General features: G+C 37.5%; 1 protein-coding gene across 3 annotated transcripts in view; it reads left to right on the plus strand.

Moving 5' to 3' along the window:
• Positions 1 to 11,708, plus strand: part of ARHGAP18 (Rho GTPase activating protein 18) — a 191,422-nt gene extending 179,714 nt beyond the window's left edge. For 2 of the 3 annotated variants that reach the window (XM_024122538.3, XM_007128382.4), the window contains exons 13-15: positions 5,386 to 5,510; positions 9,224 to 9,288; positions 10,882 to 11,708. In XM_024122538.3, coding sequence (XP_023978306.1) covers positions 5,386 to 5,510; positions 9,224 to 9,288; positions 10,882 to 10,973 — 282 coding nt within the window. In that variant the 3' untranslated portion in view covers positions 10,974 to 11,708. The remainder of the gene's footprint in view (positions 1 to 5,385; positions 5,511 to 9,223; positions 9,289 to 10,881) is intronic. The other variant, XM_007128383.4, reaches the window with a different exon arrangement.
• The last annotated feature ends 2,435 nt before the right edge of the window (positions 11,709 to 14,143 follow it).

A 14,143-nucleotide genomic window follows, 5' to 3' on the forward strand; every position in this document is an offset into this window, starting at 1 on the left:
GCACAAAAAAAAAAAAAAAAAAAAAAAAAAAAAAAGTTCTGTCTTCCTAAGGTGAGCTTCAGTGTTAATTCAGGATGATCTGCTGGTCACACCCTTAATTAACAGTTGAGAGCTTGAGCTTTTACAGAGCTTACATGACTCGCTAAAAGTTCCAAAATGATCTGGTAACATTTTTAGGGTTTTGGATATGGAAAAGAAATCTGTTTCTCTCATCTTCTGCCATTCTCCAGAAGAATCCTGGAGTTGGCAGCAGTGCGGTGTAGACTGGGTCGTTTGTGGCCGAGGTTGTGTGTCTAGTCACAGCTCTGTTTAGAATTCCATCTCTGGTTTCACTTAACAGCTCTGACCCAGAGCATTGTCGCAGGTACAGTTTCAAGCATCTGCTTTAGGTCTGGAAACAGTGTCTGGATCTACTTGGGGACCCATGTGGAAAATCAAATTACAAAATCAAGCACAAAATCTTGTTTCTTTTTCAGACATTCTCTGATTTTTTTTATAGTACTTAAAAAATACCATATTAAAAGAGAAAAATATCAGAACTTATTTCATTATCAATTAAGTGATTATTAATTATGGAAGTTACTTCAGGCCCTTCTTTAAAATTCTCTGAATCTGTAAGTTGGATAAAAGTTTAAGCATTTGGATAACAAAAGCCCAGTTATAGTCAGAACAGACAGTTCAAGACAACAGAGAATGACTTCTGTATCTCCACCTCCAAGTGATGATTATGCCATTTTAGTTTAAGATACCCTGCTAAAATGTCCTTGTTAAATTTTCAAAAATCTGTGTTATATCTGGCCTTCATTTGAGAAAGTTATATGTCCAATTTGCCCTTTTGAAGATAAAAGGTTTTTTTGTAGTATTAAAAATGTCAGCTTTACATTTAAATTAGCCTTTAATTTAAAAGAAGAAATTAACATTTCTCCTAAGGGTCTGACATTAAATTTATGATCGCTAGAGTGTAAAAATATGAGCAACACAGTATTTATCTACACCTTTTGAGGAAATACTAAAATCATTGTTTATTTTACCAGATAGTAAGAACTAAAATCCTATTTTTAAAAATATACTTTAGTTCAATGTGTAAAACATGTGAGGGCCGAATGAGATCATTTTCTCTATTTTAACAGTCTTTGCGTGCATAAGAAATTAACATTTTGTAAGTTGTAAAATCCTTTGTGACTAATTTTTAATGGCATGTTAGTCAAATACTGCTCTTCTCCAGTCCTGCTGTACATCATAAAACTTCAGCTCACAAGTACACCAAAGAAATTTAAAGGTAAGGGACAGAGTCACAGCTGTTAAGGCAAAAAAAAAAAAAAAAAAAAAAAAAAAGTGAAATAAGAAGGTTACAAAGATTATGCTACTCACAGACTTAGTTATTTTTATGGCTCAAGCTAAGAACAGACGGTTTGGCTTAATGATCAGGCATGTTGTGTCTATTCAAAGCTTGGCAGCTCAGTGTAATTAGCATACTAATAGCTTTAGTATTTGATACACCATGATCCTGGAGCTTAATAGTCGTTGTCATACACTATTTAAATGAGAGCTTTGACATCATTTATTGTTTATCATCTTTAGTAAATATCATTTGGCCACCCTTGTCAAGAAATCCAGGGAAAACTTTCCAGAAACAACTTTTAAACTCTTCATCTTTAACCATTACACGTTACCAGTTAAACTAATTTCTCCTCCAACAGCAAAGGGCACGGTAGATTCAAGTTGAGTCAGGCTGTTAATCTTTTTATTGTTGTGAGAATTTAGATGGGATGTATTACCACAGAAATAAACACTCTGAGAATTGTTACTATCTCTCACACACACACACAAACACATACACATGCACTGAGGGGAAGGGTGTGGGAAATGTTTAATTTCATAGCCATAAGAAACCTGTACACACGCCACTCCCCATATGCTGGCAAAAACCAAAATACAGCAATTACCTGACTTTTCACATACGCATGAGAACTCTCAAGTGCCCTCAGAAGCTGGTACCTGGGGCTCTTCCTTCTAAACTAACAATCAGAGAGACTCTGGATTCCTGTGTCAGATGTGGTGCTATCGGGTACAACCCCTGACACCACCCTGATTTCAATGTTGTGTTTTACGAGAAATCATGGCCATGCTCTCCAAAGTATGATCCCTGACCTCATTTAGAAAATATAGGCCATGGTCATATTGTTAGGGGTCTTTAGTTGATCATGAGATGCCTTGGGGGAAAAGTGGCTGCATCCCCAAGCAGGTGCATGCTAATGTTGGTTACTCTCTGCAGGACCAAATGACTGAATTATCCCTTGTAGCATCTTTAATTCCTTTCTTCTGTTCTCTTTCCCTCCCTGTCTTTTCCCAGTAGCAAGGGGAGTAGTAGTACCATGTGGTAGATAGAAGCAACTTAACTTGTTTCTTTCAGACAATATTCCTAAGACTATTTTCTGCTATTAAGGAAAATACACATTGGTATAGTTTATTTTATTCTGGAGAAATTTTACTTTTATTAGCATACCATTTTTAGAGAGAAATTATATATACATATATATATATATATATATATATATTTTTTTTTTTTGCCGTGCCGCGCAGCATGCAGGATCTAGTTCCCCAACCTGGGATTGAACCCGTGCCCCCGGCATTGGGAGTGCAGAGTCTTAACCACTGGACCGCCAGGGAAGTCCCCAGTGAGAAATATTTTTAAGTGACTCATGTAATCAGTAAACATTGATAGATGGCTACAGATGTGACTCAGATATGTGGCATGTAACTAGAATACAGGTGTCATATATTAGGATCTCCATCATAAAAGAGATTCAGTGGAAAGAGGAAATTCCTCTTGATTCTATGGAGTCAGAAACCCTCCACTGAGTGTTTCATGCGGTTTGAGGTGTGTGAGCTGGGCCTTGAAAAATGGATAGGTAGCAGGGGATGTTTCAGAAGGGGAGGAGAGCATACGTAAAGATAGGAAAGCATGGTGTTTGTAGTGAATTTTGACTGTCCTTTTTTATCCAAAGAATGGAATATGCCACAAGGAATAGTGGGGGACGCAGGGAACAGAGGAAGGTTGCTATATTCCTGAACTCTTTATGGCAACATATTATTTTTCTGGATCATTTTGCTTGTATAACTCATTTATTGTAGACCTTCTATATATAAAAACTTAATCATATCAACTTATTTCACTTTAAATGTCAGCATACGTTTGCCTGCCTTTTTTGATATTCTAGGGTTGTATAAGATGTAATTATGGAAACAGTTTTTGCTGCTATTACTTTCACCAAAGAAAGCCTCTATGTAAGGATATTTGGCACTATGACTTGAGCAGAATTTCCTAACTTTTAAATCAGCATAAAGTAGATGTCGATCTGCAAACCCCAACCTGCTGTTGAGGACCCTCCTATAGTATAATAATAACAATAGACTAACAGAATCCAAAATACTGATACTTGTTTCTCTGAGTAGGCAAGGTGGATTGGATTTTATGAATACAGACTCAGCGCTTCAACTGTTGCTATTACAATTTTCGCTCCAACGTTCCAGTTGTCAGGCCCAGCTTATTGTTTTTCACCTCCTATGAGGAAACAGTTGAGGCCAGGACAGCAGGCAGATGGCCACAGCAGGATATAAGCTAGAGGTGAACCCCAAGGGAGAAGTGCATGTAGCGTAATCCCTGAGTTATGAGATACTTCATTGATTGAATACCTGCTTTGGAAAAAGGTAACAACACTACCACGTGAAATGCCCCATCCATTGTAAGAAGCAGCTCATTTTTCAAAATGCTACAAATGAAAATGAAATCTGTCTTAGAATCAAGGAAAAAGGCAAATTAGACCTGTAAACTAGAGGCGAGGTGGAGGTCAGAGACTAGATAAGGTATCAGGCCAAACTACAAGCCCCAGAAATTGGAAGTTAACAAACCAAGCCAAGGGTCCAGGCTGGATGGGAGAGATGGAGCAGGAGTTGAGGGGTCTGGGCACAGGTTGAGATCAGGACGTCCTTTAGGGATTGGATTGAGCTCAGTATCCCCAAGGAGAGGAGTCACACAAGGCTGCTAGGAATGCAGTCCCTCGTCTAGTCTAGCAGGATGGTGAGCAGGCAGCACCACATGCTTTGTCTTTGTCTGGCTTGGAGTGAGTGCACCCTTTGGGGCTTCACCGAGTGGTGAGGTGAGGGCTCAGGCTGTCTCTACAGGTTGAGCATGTGTTTGTAGCCTTCAGAGAACGAAGCCATTGTCGTATGCAGTCCTTTTCTCCCTTGATAGTCCTATGCAGGATCGCTTTTCTTTGTTATTCCTGCACTACATCTCAGGTGTTACTGAGAAGCAGTCTTATATCTTTTGGGGGCACCTGCGTTTTTATGCAGCCCGATCTAAAAATCATCTTATTTTTGTTAAACGTTGAAAAGAATCACGTTAATTCCATCTGTGATATATTTATACTTTGTTTAAAAAAATTCAAGACCATATACATTTAAAAATGATATTATGAGCACAAAAATAATATTGTGCAGCAAAGGACTTGTGTCTTATTTATTTTACTAGGTAAGTAGACTTAGCACAATGCCTGGTACTCAGTAGATGCTTAGTAAATTTTGGTTAAATTAAACAGGGTGTTTGTAGTGTTTAAAGCATTATGTTTAAACATAATTTGTGCATGGTGTTTGGTCTAAGATCTGTTCAAGAACATACGGTTATAAGTAATAAATTAGTATTTATTTTAGCAGAACCGTTAGGACTTAATGAAGCCTAATATCTTGAATGCCATAGTTGATATTTTGATATTACAATCCTCAAAATCTTTCTCTGATAACCTTCCAAATACATAAAATGTTCTGAACGTCTGTGGGCAAAGGATTTAGAATTTCAAAGTATGCGGTCACAGTGTATGCTCATCAGCCAAGTGAAGAGCAGACACAATACAAATGTATTAGAAAAGTATGTTTCATTTATTTTAGTACTCTCAGGGACAATAATGTTTGTGGAATTTTGTGAATGTGCAGAAATGTTTTTTAAAATGCATACATTGCAATAGCATGCAAAGTAACTTCTTTCTGATTCAATTTCATAAATTGCTGCAAGAAGAAGCACCCTCTAGTAGATAACACTCAGAAATCAGCACTTAATATGGCAGTAATGGTTATTGCTGTCATTCTTTACATCTTTAAAAATAATTAAGCATTACTGCACAGGCATTATGAAGTTCCCCTATCACCATTAAGAGGATATTTGAGGTTTGATGTAATTTAGCCAATTACATTATATAGTAGTTAAGGTTTTTATGTAGTGAAGTAAAATGCGTAGTAGTTAAGCACACTTACCGTATAACGCATTGTACAGAGTTACATGTTCCAGCTGCTAGCCAGCTTTGTTCCAGTGTCATTATTGCTTTGCAGGCTGACGTTCCTCAGGGAGTGATTCGAGTGCAAGCTCCCCATCTTTCGAAAGTTTCCATGGCAATACAGCTAACTGAAGAACTCAGAGCCAGTGATGTACTTGCCAGGTTTCTCAGCCAAGAAAGGTAGAGGCCTGTTTTGTTTTAATTATTCCATGGTATAATTCACTTGCTCTCTCTTTTCCTCCCCTCTTTTTTTTTTTTTTTAAACTATGGCTGGTGTGAGGGCTTAAAAATGTTGTCTTCCCGGCAGAAAACAAAAGCAGACTTAACAATTAGACTGTTGGAATGAGTTGAGTTCATTGGGTGTAGTTTGTGTTCAAGTGGAACCTGTTTCAAGCAGGAGGTCTGCGCCCTCCTTCACTGTGCCTGCTGTGGGCTTGGTACGTGACGCCACTCAATATTCTCTCCAGAATATGGTGATTGGAGGTTAATTACTGTGTGTAAGCTGTTAGGAAAATCACGAATTAGGGTACAGTGGGATTAAAAAAAAAACAAAAGATACAACTTCTTCTAGGAAATATAATGAATACAAAGAAATGCTTAAATTTTAAAACAGAAGGTATAAAGAATTGAGAGGGGACAACCGGTCCCTGGAGCTCTGAAAGTCAGCAGGAGAAAGCACACTATCCTCAGTAGGAACGACCAAGCCTTCCCCTCTGTGTGCAGCTAGTGGGTCAGGAGGAGTCCTTTGAAGGTCATTGGCATCCCTCCCATGTACACTTTCAGAGACATTTTGCGCTATCTTTTCTTGAATTTTAGGGGTTCAAACAGGGTATAGGCATTTCAGTGTTCAAATTCTTATTTTTAGCTAAAATTATATTTTAATGCTTCCCCCCCTCATTTCCACTCATTGAAATAAACAAATTAATTTTTTTTTTCTTTTAAAGACAGGGACATCAGGGACGTTGGCCTCTTAGCTTCTGTATACTCTGTCTCCCATAGAATTTCATCTCCTCAGTCTAACATTCAACTTTTCTGCCAGAACTTCTCCAATTTTAATACAGAACCACATGTATTTAATACGTGTCTGCTCTGTCTACGGCTCTCTGCTAGATGTTGGAAGGGTTATAAAAAATATTTTAAACTGTCTTCCCTTAGGGTTTGTAAATTGGGAGAAGAGATGAGCCCGTGCAGTTAACAGATGGTGATGAAATAAAAGAGTGTCTTCTTGCTAATTCTGGGCTTTCAGTAAGCCAGCATAAACTTCCCTCTCAACCATGCTCTGAAGGAAGTATTATCTTACTTCTGTTATACTGATAAGAAGACCAAGACTTTGCAAGGTCATGCGTTACATAGGTGGTGGGGTAGAGCTGAACTCTAAATCTGTGGTTTCTGTCCCGCAAGGAGGTCCTTTAACCCTTCTCCATACTGGCTCGAGCGCCTAGAGGCTATCATGAATCTGGGGGCCATTGGTGCAGAGTCTGGGACTAGATGGACTTTGTGGGGATTAAAGTCCTGGGCCAGTTGGAATTCTGGGGGATTAAGTTCTGGGAGCAGTTGGAATATCTTAGATGTCTTTGCTCCCTAAAAGTTCTCTCCACTTCAAGGGAGTCAGTCCACTTCCTCTCTACTCCCTGTGGTGACCAAGTAGATGCCATTCTTCCCACCGGGGCTGACTTCCCACCCTCTCCCAAAGGGTGTACTTGAAGATCTGGCCAGACTTCAGATATAAGCAGCTCTTCCAGGCTAGACATGGTTTAATTTACACAGCGTTTACTTGCAGGACCCAAGTGCTCAATTTAATCTGTACTTGTGTTCCTCTACTTGTAGACGATACAAGGTGTGACTCTGAAGTTGTATGATATATTCCACTCTGACTTCAATATTTAGGGTAGAGTAGTATAATAGTAGGCATATTCTTATAAGAAAGCCCCAGTTTTGTGGCAATTTCCATTTGCATATTTGGATTTTCTGCTTGTGGTGCTTTGCTACCCCCTTAAGTGGAATCCCTTCTTCTACCTCCCCCCTTCTTGCCATCCTGCTCCACCCAGAGGGAAGTCTGGTAAGCATCTTGGTCCATTTGCCCTTCCCCCCCCCCCCCCAGTCCTCAGCCCTTTCCCTTATGCTTGGGGATGCCAGAAGCAGATGATCTGGATCCAAATACCAGCTTTTCCTGAATCATCTTAGGCTAGTTTTTATAATCTCTATAAGTCCCAGATTCCTCATTGTAAAAGTGGGCCTACATTATAGCCTTGTGAAAATTAACTGGGAAAATGACCGTGAAGCACATAGCATTATCTGTCTGGGCCATCTAATAAGTGAAATTCTCAGTAAATGTTTATATGTATCTTTCTTTCACCACTTTCCCCTCCTCCCATTTGCATTCCACTTGTATAGGGACAGTGGGAAACCCTACTTCCCTCTATCCTTTTCTTTCCCTTCTTTCTCCACTGAAGCCAAGAACACATGAATGACATAAAATAAATGCCCAATGCGTTCACCAGTCTTTGGTAACGACTGTTGTCTTTTCTCTATGGATTTTTTGATTAGTATTAAGTGAAAGCTCATGTATACCAGGAAATCCAGTTCAGGTTTCTTTAAAGTGGAATAAGAACATAGATACTCAAGAAGCAGTCTGAGAACAATATCTGACTAGAATTATTTTTTAGTCTGCCAAAACATTCCACTTGGTTTTCATGAAATAATGACTCTTTTTGTACTCATAGTTTATTGGGTTATGTACTATATTAAAAATGAAAATATAATTATTACATTATTTAATTTCAAAAATAAGCATATGCCAGTTTGAAAACGAAGTGAATTGTCTCTTGGTCAGGATACAGCTTAGCAGGGCGGATCTTAAGCACGAGGACTCGCATAGCGCTGAGCAGTCAGTGTGTCATGGACAGCAGAGTAGATGGAGCTGGATAACCAGATGAGCCATTAAATGGTTGGTTAGGAAAAAGCCTCTACGTATTTTTTTTTTTTTTCTAACGGTTTGGATAAAAGTCAGACCTGGTTTTCGCTTCTCAGTTCCAGGGAGTGTGTCCTCAGGGTCTTCTGTCAGTGGTTCACAAATCTTTCTGTGCATCAGTCCCACTAGAGAGCATTTAAAAACCACATTCTCGGGCTTCATGTAGACATATTAAATCAGAGTTTCTAGAGCCCTGGATCTGATTTTTAGCAGGTTTCCCAGATATAGAGAGTTTTGTAAACCACTGAATTTTACCCATTTTTATTGTTTGAACCTAATGTTCTGGAGAGTTTATTCTTTGAAGAGTATAAACCTGTACGTGCATCCTACTTGTAAAGTCTTCATAATGAGTATTCTGTATTCTGTTTTGAGTGTATGTACCTCCCGTATTTGGACGTTCAGCACAGGGAGGTTTATGAACCATGTCCTAGTCTTTATATTCATCTTGCAGACTATTAGAGTGGTCAGCACAGCAAACCGGTGATAAATACCTATTGAATAAATACAATGTGAAAACTGTGATAAATACCTATTGAATAAATACAATGTGAAAACTAAGGTGGAAACGTTACTTCTTAAGAGTTTTATGAGGACCTTTTTGGCCCCTATGCAAAATAGATGACCATATTAATAATTTTATTGGCAGCTAAAATGTTGTTACTTTTTAACTTTCCAAATTTAGATACTGATTTATTATTTCACCTTCAGATGTACAATTCCATTTGTTTACTTTAATTTACAGGCGGGACATTTTTATTACCTATTCAGCACATTTAACAGATGGGAAAATACAAACGTGTAGATAATTACAGTATGTCTAAGTTATGAATTTTCCATACAAGCTAGAATTCCCCAAGGACATTAAAGTGATTTACTTGCAAGCTGTCTGATGATGCAACTAATCAGTTTGTTTTATCCCTAGTAGTGGGGTTGCCCAGACTCTCAAGAATGGGGAAGTTTTTTTGTATGAAATTGGAGGAAATATTGGTAAGCGCTTTTTTGTTGTTGCTATTTATTTATTTATTTATTATTTTATTTATTTTTGGCTGCATTGGGTCTTCGTTGCTGTGCGCGGGCTTTCTCTAGTTGCGGCGAGCAGGGGCTACTCTTCGTTGCAGTGCGCCGGCTTCTCATTGCAGTGGCTTTTCTTGTTGTGGAGCATGTGCTCTAGGTGCCTGGGCTTTGGTAGTTGCAGCATGCGGGCTCAGTAGTTGCTGCACGCAGGCCCTAAAGCGCACGGGCTTCAGTAGCTGTGGAGCACGAGCTTAGTTGCTCTGCAGCATGTGGGATCTTCCTGGACCAGGGATTGAACCTGTGTCCCCTGCACTGGCAGGTGGATTCTTAACCACTGCACCACCAGGGAAGTCCCGGTAAGCACTTTTTAAAAATCTTGCATTCCATATGCTGATTGGACATTGCCAATGGTTATTATTTATATCTTTGGGAGAGAAAAAGAAATTAGAAGTAAAATATAGCAAGCTGTAGATAGTTGATGAATATTGTGGATTTTTTTTTAGTGGTCTCATCTTTCTGTTCTGGCTCTTTAGAGCTTCTTTGTACAAATGCCCATCTATGTGGAACCTGAGCCAAAGGCAGGTTCCCTAAAATAGGAATAACTTCTAAAATGGTTAATGCAGTTTTTCAAAACTTTTTTCTTTTTTATACACTGATGGCACATCTTAATAAAGGAAGTAATTGAGCTCATTTAAGACCAAGATGACACTTTCATTATGGTACAGTACTAGATCTATTTAGTGAAAGCAGAAGTTATTTTTGCCTGTTGATTGCCTGCTAAATAATATACATATGCGTACATAAACATATTGTTAGCTTATGAAATAGAAATAAGATAAATGGATTAGTTTTGACCATGTCTCGTATTTTATTTTCCCACGTGTAATTATCAATGGGTTGTACTCATCTTCTTACTAAAATTCAAAATAAACTTTTTCTCTTATTTTGACCTTTAAAAAGGTAAGAGTGAAATTGTCAACAAATAAATGAAATGGTGTTTAATTCAAAATAGTAATTGAAAATATTTTAAGATAAGTTTTTAGAATTTTTTTCTAGGAGTTAAAAATTTTAGTAAATATTGAAAGTTGAATACAAGAATGTGAAGGCTCCTAAAAATTTAAATAAACCACAACTCCACTAGAACTATGTATTGTTAACTCTATTAATCAAGATTAAGTATTAGAAAAAAAAGATTAAGTATTAGTATATTTGATTTTGCATTTTGCTACTAGATATTGGGAATTAAGCATGGTTTTTTACTTAGGTCAATTCAAAACTGTTGCCACTCTTAATAAAGGTGAATAAGCTTTTAAGGAACCATTTAAAAGCCCACCACAGAATTTTCAACTTCCTAAATTAATTTGAAACCTGCACATTTAGAGAAGAACTACTCAATCGACTTTTCCAATATTTGGCCAAGCCTTATAATATTATGGGAGACAGGAAAAAATGAGAACTATTTCGAAGCGTAAGACTTCAGAGTTAAACCACTAGGCTTAAAGTTAAAATTGCATCCCTATCTCCCCACTCTCACTGTATTAAACTGATGCAACATCTCTTTACTAGGGGAACGCTGCCTCGATGACGACACTTACATGAAGGACTTATATCAGCTCAACCCCAATGCTGAATGGGTTATAAAGTCAAAGCCATCATAGAAGTCTTACGCTGCAAATAACCGCAAGGACTCCCTTAGTCATATTTGCTGGGTCGAGAGTGTAAATAAAAGAAACAGTGGGACACTTTTATTATTCAAATGTACCTGACTCTTGAATAGTGACACACTCAAGCTTTGAAAAGTTATAGATTTGTGCTGCTGCCAGATTATGTTAATTATTATTATTCATATTATTATTAGAAAACATCTCTGGAGTGAGAAGAAAGGGGCTTATTTAGCTTGGAGGCTATTTTCATACACTCTGCGGAATGTGTCCAGAAGTGACATCATTTTTTTAAAATGTGAAAATATACTCGCTTCCCTCTCTTTTTTTCTCCTAAAATAATACATACAGTAATATATGCTTTTTCACCTTTCTCTCCTCCTGACATCTGCCTTCCCCCAAATGGGTTTACTTTTCAACCAAAAAGGTAACAAATGCCAGGTATGGCAAGTTGTAAAGACAGTACCTCTTAAACCAGACTGAATTCAACAGTATTCCTGTCTCTATTGAATGTTAATATTTATCTCTTTGAGTCATTTGTTCAAACAATAGCATCCCACTTCTTCCTGCTTTATCACATGAAGTGATTTGCATTTTTTTTCAGTTCATCTGACATATGTGCACAGAACTGTATCCACTATCAAGAAAATAGAACTGTCAGAAACTGCCAATTTATTACTGCACCATTTAAGACTTACATACTCAGAATAAATAAAAAATATCCATGTGGAATAACTGATTGTGGATAACAAGAGAGTGAAAGCCAGATCACTTCACGTATGCTGTAGTCTTCTAAATGAAACTTAAAAAGTCATAGCTGGCTTTACCTGTTGTCATATTAACAGTACAAATATGCATGATTTTATGATACAGTAATTGTTGAGAATGTATTCTGCTGAAAGAGGGATTTTTTTTTTTTTTTTTTTTTTTTACTCATAAATAAGTCAACAGTAAGAGTTATTCTTCTGGGTCTGACACAGTCATATGAACAAGCTTTTGTTTGTGTCCTTATTTTAAATAATCAGAGCAAATTTATTAAAATGCAGTGGAAAGGACTATTCCCAGGGATTTTAATGCACAAACCATATTGTGAAAAGAGATGAGCCTCTGTACTGTAAATAAGAGGAATGAAGTGAGAGAGAAATGTTCAATATTTTTTGAGTTTAGAGTGTAGTAAATAAAAGGTGATGTAAATAAATATTGCACAACTGTGTTTATGATACTTTTATTAGGACTTTAGGAAAAATTGCACATTCTCAGAAGCTCTTGATGTCACTCTAATTAGGAGGGAAAAATGCTGCTAATGAGAACAGTCGCAAATTTTAATTACAAGAGCAGCCTGTGGATATGATCACTTAAATATCTTTGTGGTGATTTGTGCCATTGCTTTTTTATTTAAAAAATTTTTATAATTAAATGCATTTTTCTAAATTATCTTCTTTTGGAATTATTACTTTTAACCCTATCCGTTCATGAGTATAATAATGGACTACTTTTGTTTTTGTTAAAAGCCATTTCTACTCTTTTACTGTTCCTGTTTATTGTTCCTGTGTAATTTTTAAAGTGGGAAGACACGTGGGAGATTTAAACTTGTTTCCTTTCTTTTTTTACTTCTTATGCAAATTTCTATTTTTTAGGATTTTTCAGAACACACTCTATTCTGTTTCTGATTTGGACAGTATATATTAATTTCTCAGTTAGTAAAATGTTTTATTAATATTTTCATTTAATGAAGACAGTTAACAATGTAAAAGCAAAATCAAGTGCTTAAAGCATTTTAGGGGTGCCCAACTTAAATAAAAGACAGGGGTGAATATGATTTAGATAAATGGCTGCCTAAAGCATGTGTCAACTAATTGTCACCACATTTACTACTCAGGGCAGGGAGTGGGGAGACACAAGAGGCTTTTGATAATGAAAAAGTAGCAGATCTTGGTAAATAAACATGAAAATGCCATTTTATTTGAGTCCTTCTTAGAACTCATGACCTGTGTTCATTGACATTGAACAGTAAGTACTGCGTTTAAATAACCAAGAAAAACGTCTATCTACACTTATGAAAAAGGAGAAACTTTATAGTGTATAGTCTCAAATATAAATGTCCTTGCATTTTCCCAAATGCCTTTTCTGTAATTTTCTTTTTTTCTAGTGAATTTTAAATCTCTGGGTAGATTAGTTTTTATTCGTTTGTATGGGAGGGAAAATAAAAACAACAAATATATTTGCTTTGCCTCTCAAATATCCTAATTCTTTAGTTGCTGGTGAAAAACAGAGAGCTGGTATTTATAAAAAACTGGTTGCCCTGTTAACGTTTTGGAAGTGCTTCCTCTTTTCTGAAGGGGGTTATTATGAGTCTTTACAATTGCACAATATTTGCTTACTGCTGCTATAGAATCCAGTGTAAACTCCTTGCTAGCACTCTTTGGGAAAAGCAGTTTATTTTACTGACTTTATGGGATTTTTCATCACTATCTTTTCCTACTTTTCAGATTAGACTGGTTTGTACTTTCTTCCTCACTGTCCTGATTTCTCACCTATTGATCAGTAGGTGGCACTATTGGTCAGGAATTCCTTCGCAGCTAAACTTGGAAGTTCGGAAAGTGAACCTGAGTTCAGAGTATGCGGTTAAGACTCCGTGCCAGGCACCTGCAAGACAATTAGGTAAGAACAGCATGGCTCTCTCTCAGATCACTGATTGTGAAGATTGTAAATAATAATTTCAAGGTTTCTATGTTCAGTCTGTTAGTCTGCTTTTATCCTTAATTTGTTGAGTGGAGAGGGAGGGTGGGAGGAGGGTTTTCTGAGTCACAATTAAATGGTTTTTTAAATTAATTAATTAATTAATTAATTTTTGGCTACATTGGGTCTTCGTTGCTGCACGGGCTTTCTCTAGTTGCAGCGAGCGGAGGTTACTCTTCGTTGCGGTGCACGGGCTTCTCATTGCAGTGGCTTCTCTTGTTGCGGATCACCGGCTCTAGGTGCACGGGCTTCAGTAGTTGTGGAGCGTGGGCTCAGTAGTTGTGGCTTGCGGGCTGTAAAGCGCAGGCTCAGTAGTTGTGGTGCACGGGCCTAGTTGCTCTGAGGCGTGTGGGATCTTCCCGGACCAGGGCTCAAACCCGTGTCCCCTGCATTGGCAGGCGGATTCTTAACCACTGCGCCACCAGGGA

Source organism: Physeter macrocephalus, chromosome 10, assembly GCF_002837175.3.
Source record: "Physeter macrocephalus isolate SW-GA chromosome 10, ASM283717v5, whole genome shotgun sequence".
NCBI classification, from domain to species: Eukaryota; Metazoa; Chordata; class Mammalia; order Artiodactyla; family Physeteridae; genus Physeter; species Physeter macrocephalus.